The sequence below is a fragment of the Triturus cristatus genome, chromosome 3_2 (genome assembly GCF_964204655.1).
Source record: "Triturus cristatus chromosome 3_2, aTriCri1.1, whole genome shotgun sequence".
NCBI lineage: Eukaryota > Metazoa > Chordata > Amphibia > Caudata > Salamandridae > Triturus > Triturus cristatus.
This window is the reverse complement of record NC_140584.1, coordinates 775725156-775739031: the sequence shown is the minus strand read 5'-3', so window position 1 is coordinate 775739031 and position 13876 is coordinate 775725156. Positions and strand designations below refer to the sequence as shown.

At 41.7% G+C, this 13876-nt stretch overlaps 1 protein-coding gene across 1 annotated transcript in view; it reads left to right on the top strand.

Annotated features, from left to right (window-relative positions):
• Positions 1-13876, top strand: part of LOC146858079 (carboxypeptidase O-like) — a 226483-nt gene that overhangs the window by 32885 nt on the left and 179722 nt on the right. Inside the window, exon 5 of the mRNA XM_085646867.1 lies at positions 1549-1650. Within this exon, the coding sequence (XP_085502993.1) occupies positions 1549-1650 (102 nt within the window). The remainder of the gene's footprint in view (positions 1-1548; positions 1651-13876) is intronic.

Below are 13876 nucleotides of genomic sequence, written 5' to 3'. Positions count from 1 at the left end.
AGTTGATTACTGCTAAATTCGCGGACTTCGCCTTTGTCCTAGCCCGGTGGCACTTATCCATGTTTTAGAAATCCCCCACGGGTTCCCCCTGCAGGGATGGAGACGGGAGCGATCCAAATGGACTGAATGTGTAGGAGCTTTATTGAGGGTGGGGGCACACAGAGATCAACTCAGCCTGTAGCACGCACAGGTGTGGGACCTGATTCTTCAATATTGCCTGCTTATTGCTGAAGACGGGTCGTTGACCCACCCATAAGGGGATTCCTCGGATGAGGGATGAAGCACTGGACCCCAACATGAGGGCCTTGGCTTTGTTAGCTCCCCGCCTCGATACAATGCTCCTGGGCTGATGCCACAACTGGTATACCCCGCGCCCTCCTCCCACCTCACCGCATGGACAATACAACTGGTTTTGGAATAGCGCCCCAAGTGGCAGTTCTGGCCATGCTGTTCTCTTAGTTTCTTGCTACACTGTTTCTTTCGCCCCCTCCCTCCCCTCTCCCCGCCTACTCCTGGTGGTTTCCTAGATCTAGTTCAAGTAGTTTGTTCTCACTAATGATGCCGCAGGATAATGCACTTAATTGCGGATTGACCTCTCTGTTCTGTATAAATGATGGCTACTTATGCAACCTTTTATTGCAGAGATACCACGGACTGTTTTTTTTGTACTATGTGATCACATTGTACAAATTACTGTTCTTATTGTATGGATGTACGATATACCTACAATTTCAATAAAATATGTTTAAAAAAAAAAGATTTCTCTCTTCCTATTCCTTCTGTCACGCTTATGTATTCAATCCTGAACGATCCTTACAATGATATCTTGTACAGTGCCCCATTCCCGTTGCTTCCTATCCAAGCTCGGATTATGTAAGTAGCAATACACAACCCCGATGTTAACATTATTTCAGTGAATCCGTCCTCGTCAGGACTTAGTTAACGTTGGAAATAGTGTGCGTGAGAGGAGAAGAAACTGATTTCTGAATGAAGTGCTCCATCTGAAGAAGAATGCACAGGCAGAATTAATCTCCCATAAAGATAGCATTGAGGGTGAATTAGAGGCTTAACCATAAACCAGACCCTTCCTCTCATATAGCATGAAGGAAGCTACTATACTCTCACAAGATTGCTACGACCATTTGATGTTTCCATTCAGACTATCATATTAATTGATACAACATACACTAAATAAGAGTAGTTTTTTTTTTATTAGGGTTTTGCATGTGGTCCAAAGCTATGCAAAGCCTTTTAAAAGCCTACAGGTGTAGCACCAAACAAACACCTGCGCAACCACCAGTCAATAACCCCCTTACTGAGTGCTAACAATAGCAGCTTAAATTCTAGCCCACAAAGCTGGCAATGATTACTCATTATAAAAATGAAGGTTTTGATTAAACTTGATTTAAAGCTTCCCCTCTTATCAATCTAATTCAAAATTATATCAGTATTGGCTAGGACTATTGAGTGGTTGTTCTTTCAAATGTGTATCGTTTCAAGGCCCGAAGGTTTATCTCTGATCTGATGTACCTGTTCCTCCCCTGGCAGATTTATGACTGGATGAGCCTAATAGTGGAGAAGAACACAGATGTTGTGAGCATGCATTATCTGGGATCAACATATGAGTCAAGGCCCATATTCTATCTCAAGGTGAGTGAACTCTAGCTAAGGAGTCAGTGAATCACAGCAGCCAGGATTTGGATCTATGAATGAATAACTCCTCCCACAGATGCTCTAGACTCATCCCAATTTAGTTATTGATTCATACATATTACATACTGTGTAGTACTTTACCACCCATATTTCCCTACTCTTAAACAGTGTCTAGATTTTAAACTTTTGTTGTCTTTGTACTAGGACCAAAAGTACCCTACTTTGGGTATATACTATGCTTCATACATATACAAGTACAAATACAAGAAAGACAGTTGAGGTGTCAAATGTTACCCAAAGATTATCTGCTGAATTGGTGGGAGTGGGTGGGGGACCTAGTGATTCTGGCCACCATTCATGGGACCAAGCAGAGCTCTTCCAGAAGACGAGGACCTCAGTTTTGCAAGGATTACAGTAAAGTTTGTTGCGGTCCTGTAGAGGCCTATACAGAAGACAAGGCCTTCATATAGACTTTGAATTGTGCTTAGAAGAAATGCTGAGACTCCACAAGAGGAAGGATGAGTTGGGTGTCATCCACGTAACAGTGTAAGTGTGGTTCAAATTTATAAAGCACTTAAAAAGATTTGCAATGTCTTTTGGCTGCTGCTACTTATGAGGTATACCAGGGGCCTGGGAGGGATCTGCAATGGAATTTGCTAAGCTTTTTTGGAATAGTGGAGTCAATATCTGCTGTAATCCAGTTGTTAAAAGAGTTATTGTTGATGGTGATGTCAGGAATAAAAGAAGGGGTAGTCTGGCAAAAGAGTAAGAAAGGGCATCAGTGCTGGGCATGGCTGAAGGTCCCTTAGATCAAATGTACATTTGGACTGATTATAATTAATGTTAAATAATATTGCTCTGTAACCAGGCAAGAAAATGATTAAGGTGGTTTCTTAAAATTCGTCAGAGAAGGTTGAGAAAAAATTAGACCTAAGGTATGGCAGGCTTAATGGGTGGGGCTCATTACTAATTGATGAAGTTCAAAGGAGCGACAACTAGAGATGAGGTTTCATGAATCATTAAAAGCTGGATCGTCAATGCAGGTATTCAGGTCACCAAATACTATTACCTATTCTGAGAAAAGGCAAAGTGATGGAAGGATATCTAAAACATGCATTATAAAGGTTTTTGTAGGACCTGAAAGATTTTAATACACTGCATTGGGCTATGAGTGAGGTTGAGTAGAAGGAGTGTAGCGTGTTCATAGCTACCCATCTTGAAAGGAGTAAAGTTAAGGGTATCTCTATAAAAGTTTCAGTGCCATGTCATTGACGCAGAGAATGGCCAAATCAGAGTATATGATAGTCTGGTCGAATGGCAGTGGCTTACTCAAGGCCCAAGAGTTCTTTGAGCCACGTTTTGTTAATGAATAAACTATCAAGATTTTAATCTGTACTAAGATCATGGATTTCAAGAGCATGCTTCGGTAACCGGCAGACATTAAGGAGAGTGTATAAGTAGTTGTATGGGGAAGTTGTGTGGAAGCATCCTGCCTAATAAATATAGATAGAGAGCAGGAGAGAGTAAGGAGACAATTAGGTGTGGTAGAACCTGGGTTGCAAATTGTAGTGAGAGGAGTTCTTTGGTTATCTCTGTGCATGTTCAGAGATTGTGCAGACAGTACTTCCAGCCCTGGACCTGACCAAGGTGCAGAGAGACTTCAACAGGCTTGCTTTTGACCAGATAGAGCCTGTGAAGAAGATGTCTGTGACGGTAGATATGGTGCACGGGGGTGGTCTTTCTGGGACCTGATGTGAAAATATAGTGCCACAAGACTTGTATTTCTACATTGGAATTATAGGCTCAAAATCAAAGCTTGCAAAGGAGCAACAGAGGAGTGTGTGGTTTCAGTGCTGGTTAGCAGTGCTTAATTTGAGCCGGTGGCTGCTGGTGGGGGCCACAGGCACTCAATTATGGTGACCGGCACCTATTTTTCCTCATCAAACATTTCTCAAGAGCAAGAGAGGGGAATATCACAAAAAGCGAATGACTGAAATACCATCACAAGGGGAGAAGACAGGAAGCTGCAAGAGAGAGAGAAAGACGCAAGGAGTGTCTAGCATTGGAATAAAGAGACACGAGGTGGAATAAAAACTACTCAGCACTGGTAATTGATGTGCTGACATTTAATAACACCAGCTGCGGGCTTCTGGACAGAGCTTTGGAGACCGGTACTCATTCTTTCACAAAGTGAGTAGTGCAATAAGTTTTAGGGTTGACTAGTCTGAAAGCTGGCTGAAGGGCTGAAGGGAACTCTTAGGGATGAAGTTGGTGGCTGAGGTGAAAATCTAGCAAAAGGAAGGTTAAATGGCCAGCAGAGAAGGAGCCAAAGAGGGTTGCCAGGGTTTCAGAATGCCAGCTTGAGGACGCCGAGAGCCAACAGAGGTGGCACTGGGAGCTTAGGATAGAAGAGGAGGTCTGAGTATGAGCAGAGATGCTCAGTACTGAAAAAAGGGATGTTAAAGTATCGACATGGAGGGTAGACCCACTCCAAGCCAAGGTCAACAGGGGTGTAATCAGCATTAGTAGAAGTGTACCAAATTGGTCTGAGATTCAAAAGAGTAGTCCTGACAGCCAGCTCATCTGAGGATCTGAGAATGCTTGGCAGAAAAGACTCGAACACCGTTGAAGAAGGTCTTGTTTGGATTTCTTGGGGGAGGCCATGTTTTGGCAGAGGTATAAAAATAGGTGGGGGTGGTAGGGATAGCATAATTCGAAGCAGTGCTGCTGGAGGAGACATGACAGAGGTGTACTAATCGTTTTTGGACAATACCAGAAAAAAACTGCTTTTAAGTGGAGGCTGAGCAGCAACATCATAGCAACAGAAAGAGCGTACCACTATCTAGGAGCGTGGTTAAGCGATAAAGGAAACGCACCAAGCTAAGACGCTAGTCAAAATACATGCTACCATCTCTTCATCTTGCATTGTGCATGCTAGAGAGCAATTATACAGCCCAGCCACGGAACCTATAATATGAGTGACAAAATCTAAACTGCCTGCAGTGACTGGGTACGCATCACAAGCATTCCCAGAGAAGATGGAAAAGATCATGGAAAAAGCCCAGTGCTATAAAAGGCTTTTCGCACTTCCCAAATACACACAAAATGCATTGATCCGACTAGAATTTGGCCTGGTACAACACAAATACGAATGTAGGAGCACCCTGGTAAAATTCTGGTTTATGACACTAAAAGCCCAGAAAGAATCTTTAAAGGAGGTACTCAAAATTATATTTGAAGGAGGACCGAACCCATGCAGAAATATTGTCTTGAGGCAGTGGCAGAGTTGGGTCTGTCCACAGCGTGCTGGCCCCTAAGAGGAAGTAAACTATGCAGCAATCAAGACGGTGTTAAACAACCAAATCATCCAGCTATCAAGGAAGGACGACACAGCCAGATTCAAGGACGTCGGAGTGTTGGCACGCCTAATGAAATCATATGAGACAAACAACATCCAGCTATACATAAATAGCGCCCTAGGAAATAAGTGCTTGAAAGAGATTCAATGGGCGCATTTCGTGCTGTTGCCAATAAAAGAATTGAATCCTGGCTGGAAATCCCTGAGGAAAATAACCAGATGTAGGCTGTGTAACACTACAGTGCAGAATCGTTGGCACTCCTAATATGTTGCTGCCCTGCCCTACTCCAACACCACCGCAAGATGTTAAAACCAATATTTTTAAGGTATCGGGTCAGCAAATGGGAGGATGCAGTTGCCTTGCTCTTGTCCTGCACAGTGCCTTTGGATCAGGCCAAATTTGGCAAATTCATGAGTATGGCTCGAAGGGACTTAAATGAAAATGAGCCAGATGCAAACTGTGTGGCCGAAACTGGTGAGATTCAGAACTTATTATGTGGGACATGCTTTGTAAAGCTGAGTTAGTAAGAGGTCTGGAGGCCGCAGAACACAATCTGGCAACTGCAGGCTGGAAAACAACACAAGCGTGGAATATTGCTGGCATAGAGGAGTATGAACAGCAAGATACTTCCCCTAGAAGTTGGAGTACGGGGGGGCCTGGGACACATCATGATGTATCAAGTAGACTCTCCACTCACAGTCATTGATTATAAAAGGGATGCAGACAATTTTTAATTGTAATCTTATGCCACGTTTTTCAGGGCAAAAATTCCTGTTTACAAAAGGTGTCAGATCTGTTTTAATTGCTACATTTTGATACTGCGACGCAATTTACAATATTTGAAGTAATTATGCAATAAAAAATGTATTCATTCATTCATTCATACTGATGTGTATTGATCTGGCTGTTTATATTGGAAATCCAGAGAAGGACAATGTAATTTGTTGTGCACTCGCAAAAGAGAATGCCTCTCATGCCAGCATAAAAGATAAAGTGTACTTTCACAGTATAAATATGTAATATAGCCTATGTAAATCCATAATTTAAAGGATTTACATAACCGACAAAAATAGCAGTTCTAAATAATAAAACGTACTCTAAATTTATTAAAGTGCAATCCACAGTTCAGTCTCCATATCTCGTGTGTACTAAAGTGCAGTGTGTTAAATACATTTCACAATAGTGTAGGACACACTCCCTACTCTTCTCAACCTCCTCTCTTTACAAACACTCTTTGACACCTGCAATATATACCCCCTAGGCACATTAGTTCATTTAGTTAAAAAAGTTTTGGCCTATTTCCAGATTTTCAAAAACTTTCTTCCCTTCCCCATCCTCTTTGTATACAGATTCACTTTGGAATATACATTGTTCATCTTCTTATTCCATGACTGCAATTTTGAGGTTCAGTGGTTATTACTGATCATGCCAGTACCATTACTATAAATCACCAACTACATGCTGGAGCTGGTCGGATTCCTAATTGCGTAAAGCAGTCCAAAAGAATCGAGTTTAGGTCTATGGTATAACTCGCCCCAAGAGAAGTCCACATGCACCTCAAAACCCTTCCCCGAATTCCTTTTAGGCTGTCGCATTCCCAAAGGATGTGGATCCAACTACCAGGTTCCCAACATCTTGGACATTGTTTGGGAATGCTTGAACTCCATTTATGTATTAATAAGGGAGTACAGTAAACCATCGACTGAACATAGAGTTGCTTTTTTCAAGAATTAGAACGTCAAAATGGTTTAGAGCTGAGATAGGAAGCGTCCAACCACTACTCCCGAGATACATTTACCTTATTTTATTTTAACCATTTGCTTTGAATCGCTTGAAACTCATCCTTAAAATTACTCCTTTCAGACTGTAACCAATATACACATTGACTCTGATTTCTTTGCTCTCTAGTGTAATAAAATAAAACATGTGCTAATTCTCAAGTGTTCTGATTTGCAGTGGTTGATCTTTCTTGAAAATTGAAATGATTTGTGAATAAGCCAATTTATTTTGGACCCAAGCTGTGGTGAGTCTGGATTGCACCGTTTCCTAAGGGCTTAGAGCTTCTTTCATCAGCCAATCTTCAGCTTTCCCTAAATTGCACTTCTCAAATCTGGACACTTCTTTTACCAGATCATCAGGGAACAAGCATTTAATTGGGGTTTCTGTGTGAATATTAGGAATCTGCAAGTATTGAAATAGCTGAATCTGCTTGAGTTCAAATGATACCAGAGTGCAATATCCTATTGTTTTTGAATATTTTTTTACTTTGGGAAGGGTAGGATCTGGGCAGGGAAAAATTCCAACACACATAGCTACTTAGAAAAAATTATCAAAAGTCTTAACGTTTGTCAGAATTATAATACCTATTGCTATTAAATAAGCAGCTAAATAATAAAGTCTCCAGTTTGGAAGGGATAGCCCTCCTTCCTGTGCTGGGAGACTCAGTTTCTTAATACGTGTTGTAGTATTACACGTGTTTCAAATAAAAATATGCTAATCAAAGCGTTCAACCGTTGCAAACAATTATCTTGTAGTACACATAGATTGATGTAAAAAAAAGTTTAAAAAGAAGTTTAACAGAGGTATGATACACATTTTTACTAGCTGTATTCTCCCAATAATAAAAAATTGTATCTTACCCCACCTTCCCATCATACTTTTGATTTTAGTGATTGAGGGACGATAAATTAGTCCATATGTATGTTCGAATTTCTCAGATATTCCAATTCCCAAATATCTGACTGGCTTCCGCTGGTATGCAGTCTGCAAAAATTGAGGTGAGACATTGGCACTTACATTAAAAAGAAGCATTTCAGTTTTAGATATATTTACTTTTTGAGAACGTATTAAAGATTTCAAACAGATCATGAAGCACCATCCTCTCAGATGACAAAGATAGCACCAAGACATCCACTTATAGCTTGCGTTTTGATGCTCCCGGAATCGCTATTTTCACTCCGCCACTCTGGCTCTGAAAACAGGCCAAAGGTGCAATAAATAGGGCAGGAAGAGATGGTCAAAGGACTTGTGCCTCTAGTGATCTTGATGGAGTCCTGGACCCTGACCTTCAAAGTTACCTATTGACCTGGTGACCTGTTTTGGAAATCCCATTATTTCCATCACTTTAAACACGTAGTTCCAGGTCTCAAGGTGAAAAGCTTTTTCTGCATCTATGAACAAATTGCCATTCGGGTCTTTGGGTAAAATAATCAGTTGCTTCAACTAGGTAATGGGTATTATAATACAATTAGGGCGTGACGTCTGCTACCGTTACTGCTAAGATTTACATAAAAATCTCACAGTCTGCATTCAGGGAATTAATTTCTGTCTTCTGGGTTGTTATTTTTTTTTATAAAGCATGTGAGGACCCCTTTACGAAAAGAAGGGGAAATGGCACCTTCACCCAGTATATTATTAAACATGTCCATCATAGCTATTCCCAATTCCGGAGGTGATATTTAGTACCATTCTGATGGAAATCCATCCTCACCTGCAGCTTTGCACCTGGGCAGTGCTTTAACCACTCCCTAGATTTCCTGTAGTGTTATGAGGCAGGTTCTTGTGCTGCTTCATTTGTCAGCTTCGGGAGTCCAATTGTGCCTTAAAAATGTAATATATCATTATTGCACGAGTGCTGGTCTGCTGTATAAATGTTCGGAAAATGCTACTGAAATACCTCCTCTATTTGAGGAGCTTCATACAGCAATGTGCCCTTCTTAGGTGGATCCCTAATTTTTTAGAATAGTGTTTTTAGCTTGCCTCATCTCTACAACGGCCCCCCACAGACGCTGGGGATGCCTGGTTTCACCTTGGAGATACCCAGAAAGGGACCATCTCACAGGGATAGCCAGGACGGGTTCCCCAGCGGTCTATAGCGCCGGGACACCTCCTTGTGAGGTAGCTGTTCGCGCTTTACAAATATCAGTATTATTATTGTGTTCTGGCCCTCCAGGCTAGCAGCCATTCACTTATCTCCCCCTCTTTATATAGCTTTTGGCCAAATGTTCTACTATTAAGAACCTGCTTCTCCATAAAAGATTGTTGTAGCTCTTGTTTGGTTATCTCTCTCGGCTTAAAATAGTGTGGGCTAGCTGCTTGAGTGAGCTTTAACTCTGCCAGGGTAAGGGGCTCTGTTACTATTTCTCAATGTCTTGAAATTAGCTTGAAAAGCAAAAATCTCTCCACCTTCCTAGATATTTTCTATAGAAGAGGAGTGGCTATTTTCCTCAAAAAACAGACTTGTACAGACCTTCATCTGTTCGATGAAAGACTCTTCCAGTAGCAGAGCTCTATTTAAGGATGAGCTATGAGGCTGAGCCAGCTTTTCGACGAGGGCCACATCTAAAATAATCCTGGCGTGATCAGATAGTGAATTCAGGATAATTGAAGAAGTAATATTCAAAGTATCTTGTGTAACAAGAAAGAAAAAAATAATATTGAGACAGAACAATATCAGGTAGCAAAGAAAGTGCATCGCCCACACAAAAGGTTGGCTGCCCGCCAGGTATCTATTAGAGTATGCACCTCCTTAAACTTCTGCATTGCTCTGGCAACCTTAGGTTGACATTGTGGGACTGATTGCCTACTTAAATCTATTTCTGTTGCTCGGACCAAATTAAAATCCCCACCACTAATTATTCTCTTTGGGTTGTTCGCCAGCTGGAACGACAAATCATATAGTGGCTGCGGGTCGTCCTAAATTGGGAAGTAATATGAGATTAATGAGTACCTAACACAGATCATTTGAACTTTGGACACAACCCATCTTCTTGACTGATAAGACACCACATTCTCTATTCTGCTGGAAAACTTTCTTCTAGCTAAGATTGCTACTCCTCTAAGAGATGCTGCTACTGAGGAGTGGTTCGCTAATAGAAAAGTGCTCCAATTTATTGATTGTATCTCAAACTTTTTAAAGTGCGTCTCCTGAAGTAAAGCAAATGTCCCTTTCTGTCTCGATAACTGCCCTACGCTTTTGCTGATTATTCACCCCATTTACATTCATAGAGACAACCAGGCAATTCAGAGTAGGCGTGGATTTAAAGATATTCTCTTATGAAATCTAAATGTTCTGCAAGCCTCAGCAATTCTACACAATCTACATCTTTTACTTGGTTGGATTGATTTAACCAAACCCTGCAAGAAGCCATTTTCTTTCTCCCTAAATTCTTACCACAGCCCCTCTTGAGAGTTGCGCCCCCATCTATCTCTTCTAATCTCCTTCCCCCTTTCCTATAGCCCACATACAGAAATGAGCCCCCTTCCCACTGTCCCTAACCCGCCTGCTGTGCTGTGACCCTAAATAGCCCTGAGAGTGAGATGCCCGCACCTTGCTGGAGCCCCTAAATGTCGCGTCCGCCAAACTTCTTGATTTAACCTACAGGCTTCTGCGCTATATACTCACATACTTCTACCTTATAGAAAAGGTATATTGTTTAGCTAAGTGTCAAATCATATTCCAACTATTTCAAGCTACAGAAAGCGATCTCATTACGTTTTAAGATTAATTATCTATTTTTTAAAACAATTACAATCATAATTCAAGTCTCTGGGACCTCTTCAACTCATGCTTGTAGAATACTAAGTAAGAATTTCATGCAGGTAATTTTCTGCTGTCACAATGTTATTGAACACCCTCAAAGTTCCCTTAAACAAAACTTTTAATCTGACGGGCTGTAGAATCCTTGCTTGGCCCCCGGCAACCTGAAATAAAGGAATCATTTGCCGAAACTCCTTCCGTCTCTTGAAAGTCTCATATGAGATATCTGGGAAGACGTGCAGTAAAACCATCTCTGACTTTAAAGCCTCTTTGCTGAGTGGCACTATTAAGTACCTTTTCACGCATCCTGTAATCCCCAAAATTCATCAACATCATGCAGGGGAGAGTCCTGTCTGCAAATTCTAGAAAAGGCTTTTGGTGCACACAAGTTATTGTCAAATCCTCTGTGTAACCTCAGGTGATCCATAAATTCCATAGCAGTAGAGGCCTTTCCCTCCTACCTCTCTGGTATTCCCACAGATCTGAGAGTGATACTTCTTGAGCGATTTTCGCAGTCCTCCAAATGCTGTTTCAAATAGCTAAGCTCCTTTTAAAGAGTAGAGTTTGTTTTCAGCAATTCACTCTGGCTGTCCTCCAGATCTATAAGTCATGTTGCCATCGCCCCCATTTGTCTCCCCAAAGTGTCAAATTTCTTTGCCATCTTGATACATAATGTTTGAGCCAGTGAGTTTTGGCTTCCTTTGACCTTCTGAATTTCTGCCATGATTAGCAGCAATAGAGATTCAATTTTTGCTTCCACAGTATAGTTCTCATTGTTCTTGCTAACAGCTCAGATGCCTTGGCACTTTTGGAACAACAGTAGCATATATATATATATATATATATCTATATATATATATATATATATATATATATATATATATATATATATATACCGTGAAAAAACCATAGGTTTCACACATGTTATAGTTAGCTGGAAATTTTACTGATAAAAAACCAATGAAATTGCCCCGTTATAGTTAGTGCAGGCAACTATAACTCACGCGACCGCAATCCTCTGCTGATGACATATGTGTCTTTATGAAAAAAAAATATTTGTAATATATGTATAGCTAAAATTTAATGGAAGAAGACATGGGCAAATAAGTGCCTAAATACAGTATTAGCATCAGCAGAAGATTGCGGTCGCGTGAGTTATAGTTGCCTGCACTAACTATAACGGGGCAATTTCATTGGTTTTTTATCAGTAAAATTTCCAGCTAACTATAACATGTGTGAAACCTATGGTTTTTTCACTGAATTTGCAAGGTTTTTTAAATGCTAATTCCTAACTATAACGTGTGTGAAACCTATGGTTTTTTCAGTGAATTTGCAAGGTTTTTTAAATGCTAAGTTACTTTACGCCATTCGTGGCTTGCGCGCCCCCTTAACGCAGTTCGTTCCGTGCGCGCACGGTGCGCTTCGCGCACCGCGCGCCCACTTTACGCAGTTAGTACCGTGCACGCATGGTGGGCACGCGGTGCGCTACGCGCACCGCGTGCCCACGTTACGCTAGATGGGCCATGTACGCACGATGCGCTTCGCGCACCGTGCGCACATGGAGGACATATGATGCGCTTTGTTGTGAAAGGTAATATTTTACTTTTTCCTACATGTGTTATGCCATGCGCAAATGGTGCCCTTCGGGCACCATTTGGACATGGGGTGGGGAGAGTATGGATATATATATATATTTTTTTAATTTTGACAGTACGCGTACGGTAAGCGTAATCGGCGAAATTATCGAAAAAATTAAAATTCCGTTTTTGGCCTTGGGGGATCTTTGAGGACTCACTCAACATGGCTAGGTGCTTAGAAGCTGTCTAAACTGCCCCTTTACATGTTATTGGCCTTTTTTTTGTTAACCCCCTCTCAGACTGCGAGAGACAAAATGGCGTCCGCTGCTTCCTGGTTTCGACCGATTCGAATGTTTACTAAGATCTAACAGCCAATCAGAATCGCGCTCGCGCACGGCGGCGTGCGCGTACGGTAAGCGCACCGTAAGCGCACCGTAAGCTGGCTCAGATATATATATTGATTTAAAGGCTATTTTCTCAGAATCTACTGAACAGATTTACACCAAACCTACAAAAGGCACTTCCTTGACCTGTAGACTACCTCTCTGCCAAATTTCAAGGAACTCTGTTCAGCCGTTCGGGCTGTAGCTGTGTCTAAAGGTCCTATGGAAAAATGCATGGGAAAAACGTGTTTTGGGACCCACCTTTTATCTCAGCCCCCGCTTGACGAATCCCCCCGAGACTTTCAGGGTAGGAGCGGAGCGTAGCGCCCCATTAGTTTTGAAAATTTCGCGAGGATTCGTCGACCGGCGCCAAAGTTATTCCAAATAGAATGTTGTGGTTTTCCTATGGAAACAGGGTCCTAACTATAACTACCTACTGGCGACCGCCAGTAGGTAATATATATATATATATATATATATATATATTTATGCACGATTGTTCCCGAGCGCGTCATGTGATCAAGCTCGCGGATGCGAGCGAAACGCGTCATGGTGGACACTATGTCCGACGATTGCAATGGACTCACACTTGCCTTTGCTTAAATAAATGAAGTCTTGCACCGATTCCGGATTCCTGCCTATGTTTATCAGCGTGATCACATCGTAGAGGTCCCAGCCAGCGTTCTTCCCGCCTGTTGGCTGTCAGTCAGGCGGTGCTGGATTGGTATATATATATATATATATATATATATATATATATATATATATATATATATATCCACAAGAAAAACCTCCGATTAAGGAGCCCTCGACTCTTCAGGGCGGCCTCTGGAAACAGGCACGGAGCAGCCTGCCGATTCACCACGCCAATGAGCACAAGATAGAGGCCCGTCTCTGGAAACAAAAGCTTTATTTAGAGATATGCTGCACAGTTAGGCTTCCATTGTTCCAACATGTTTCGGCGAATAGCCTTGGTCACGGACAGGAAGCTGAACGCCAAGTGCATGTGTGCACGCTTTTTTGAAAATGTCATTACATCACGTGACTGAAAAATACAGATCCCATAATGCATCCGAAACACTTGACTGGCTGCTGGTAATACAAGGAACAATTCACGTTGTTTAAGGCAGTAAATAACTTGCTCTTTGCATTGTGCCGGTGCATATAATTCCAAATGAATGGTACATCAGTCACGGAAATATGAGTTTACAGGCATATTGCCAGATATTATCGTTCTCTTTCAAAAGCTCTCGTTTTCAGAGCGATTGATGTTGGATGTCCTCCTCATCAAATCCCTTCCAACGCTGTCGTCTGATTTGCACATTCGCATTACCTTTCGTAGGTCCAGACTACAGCAAGTGGGCC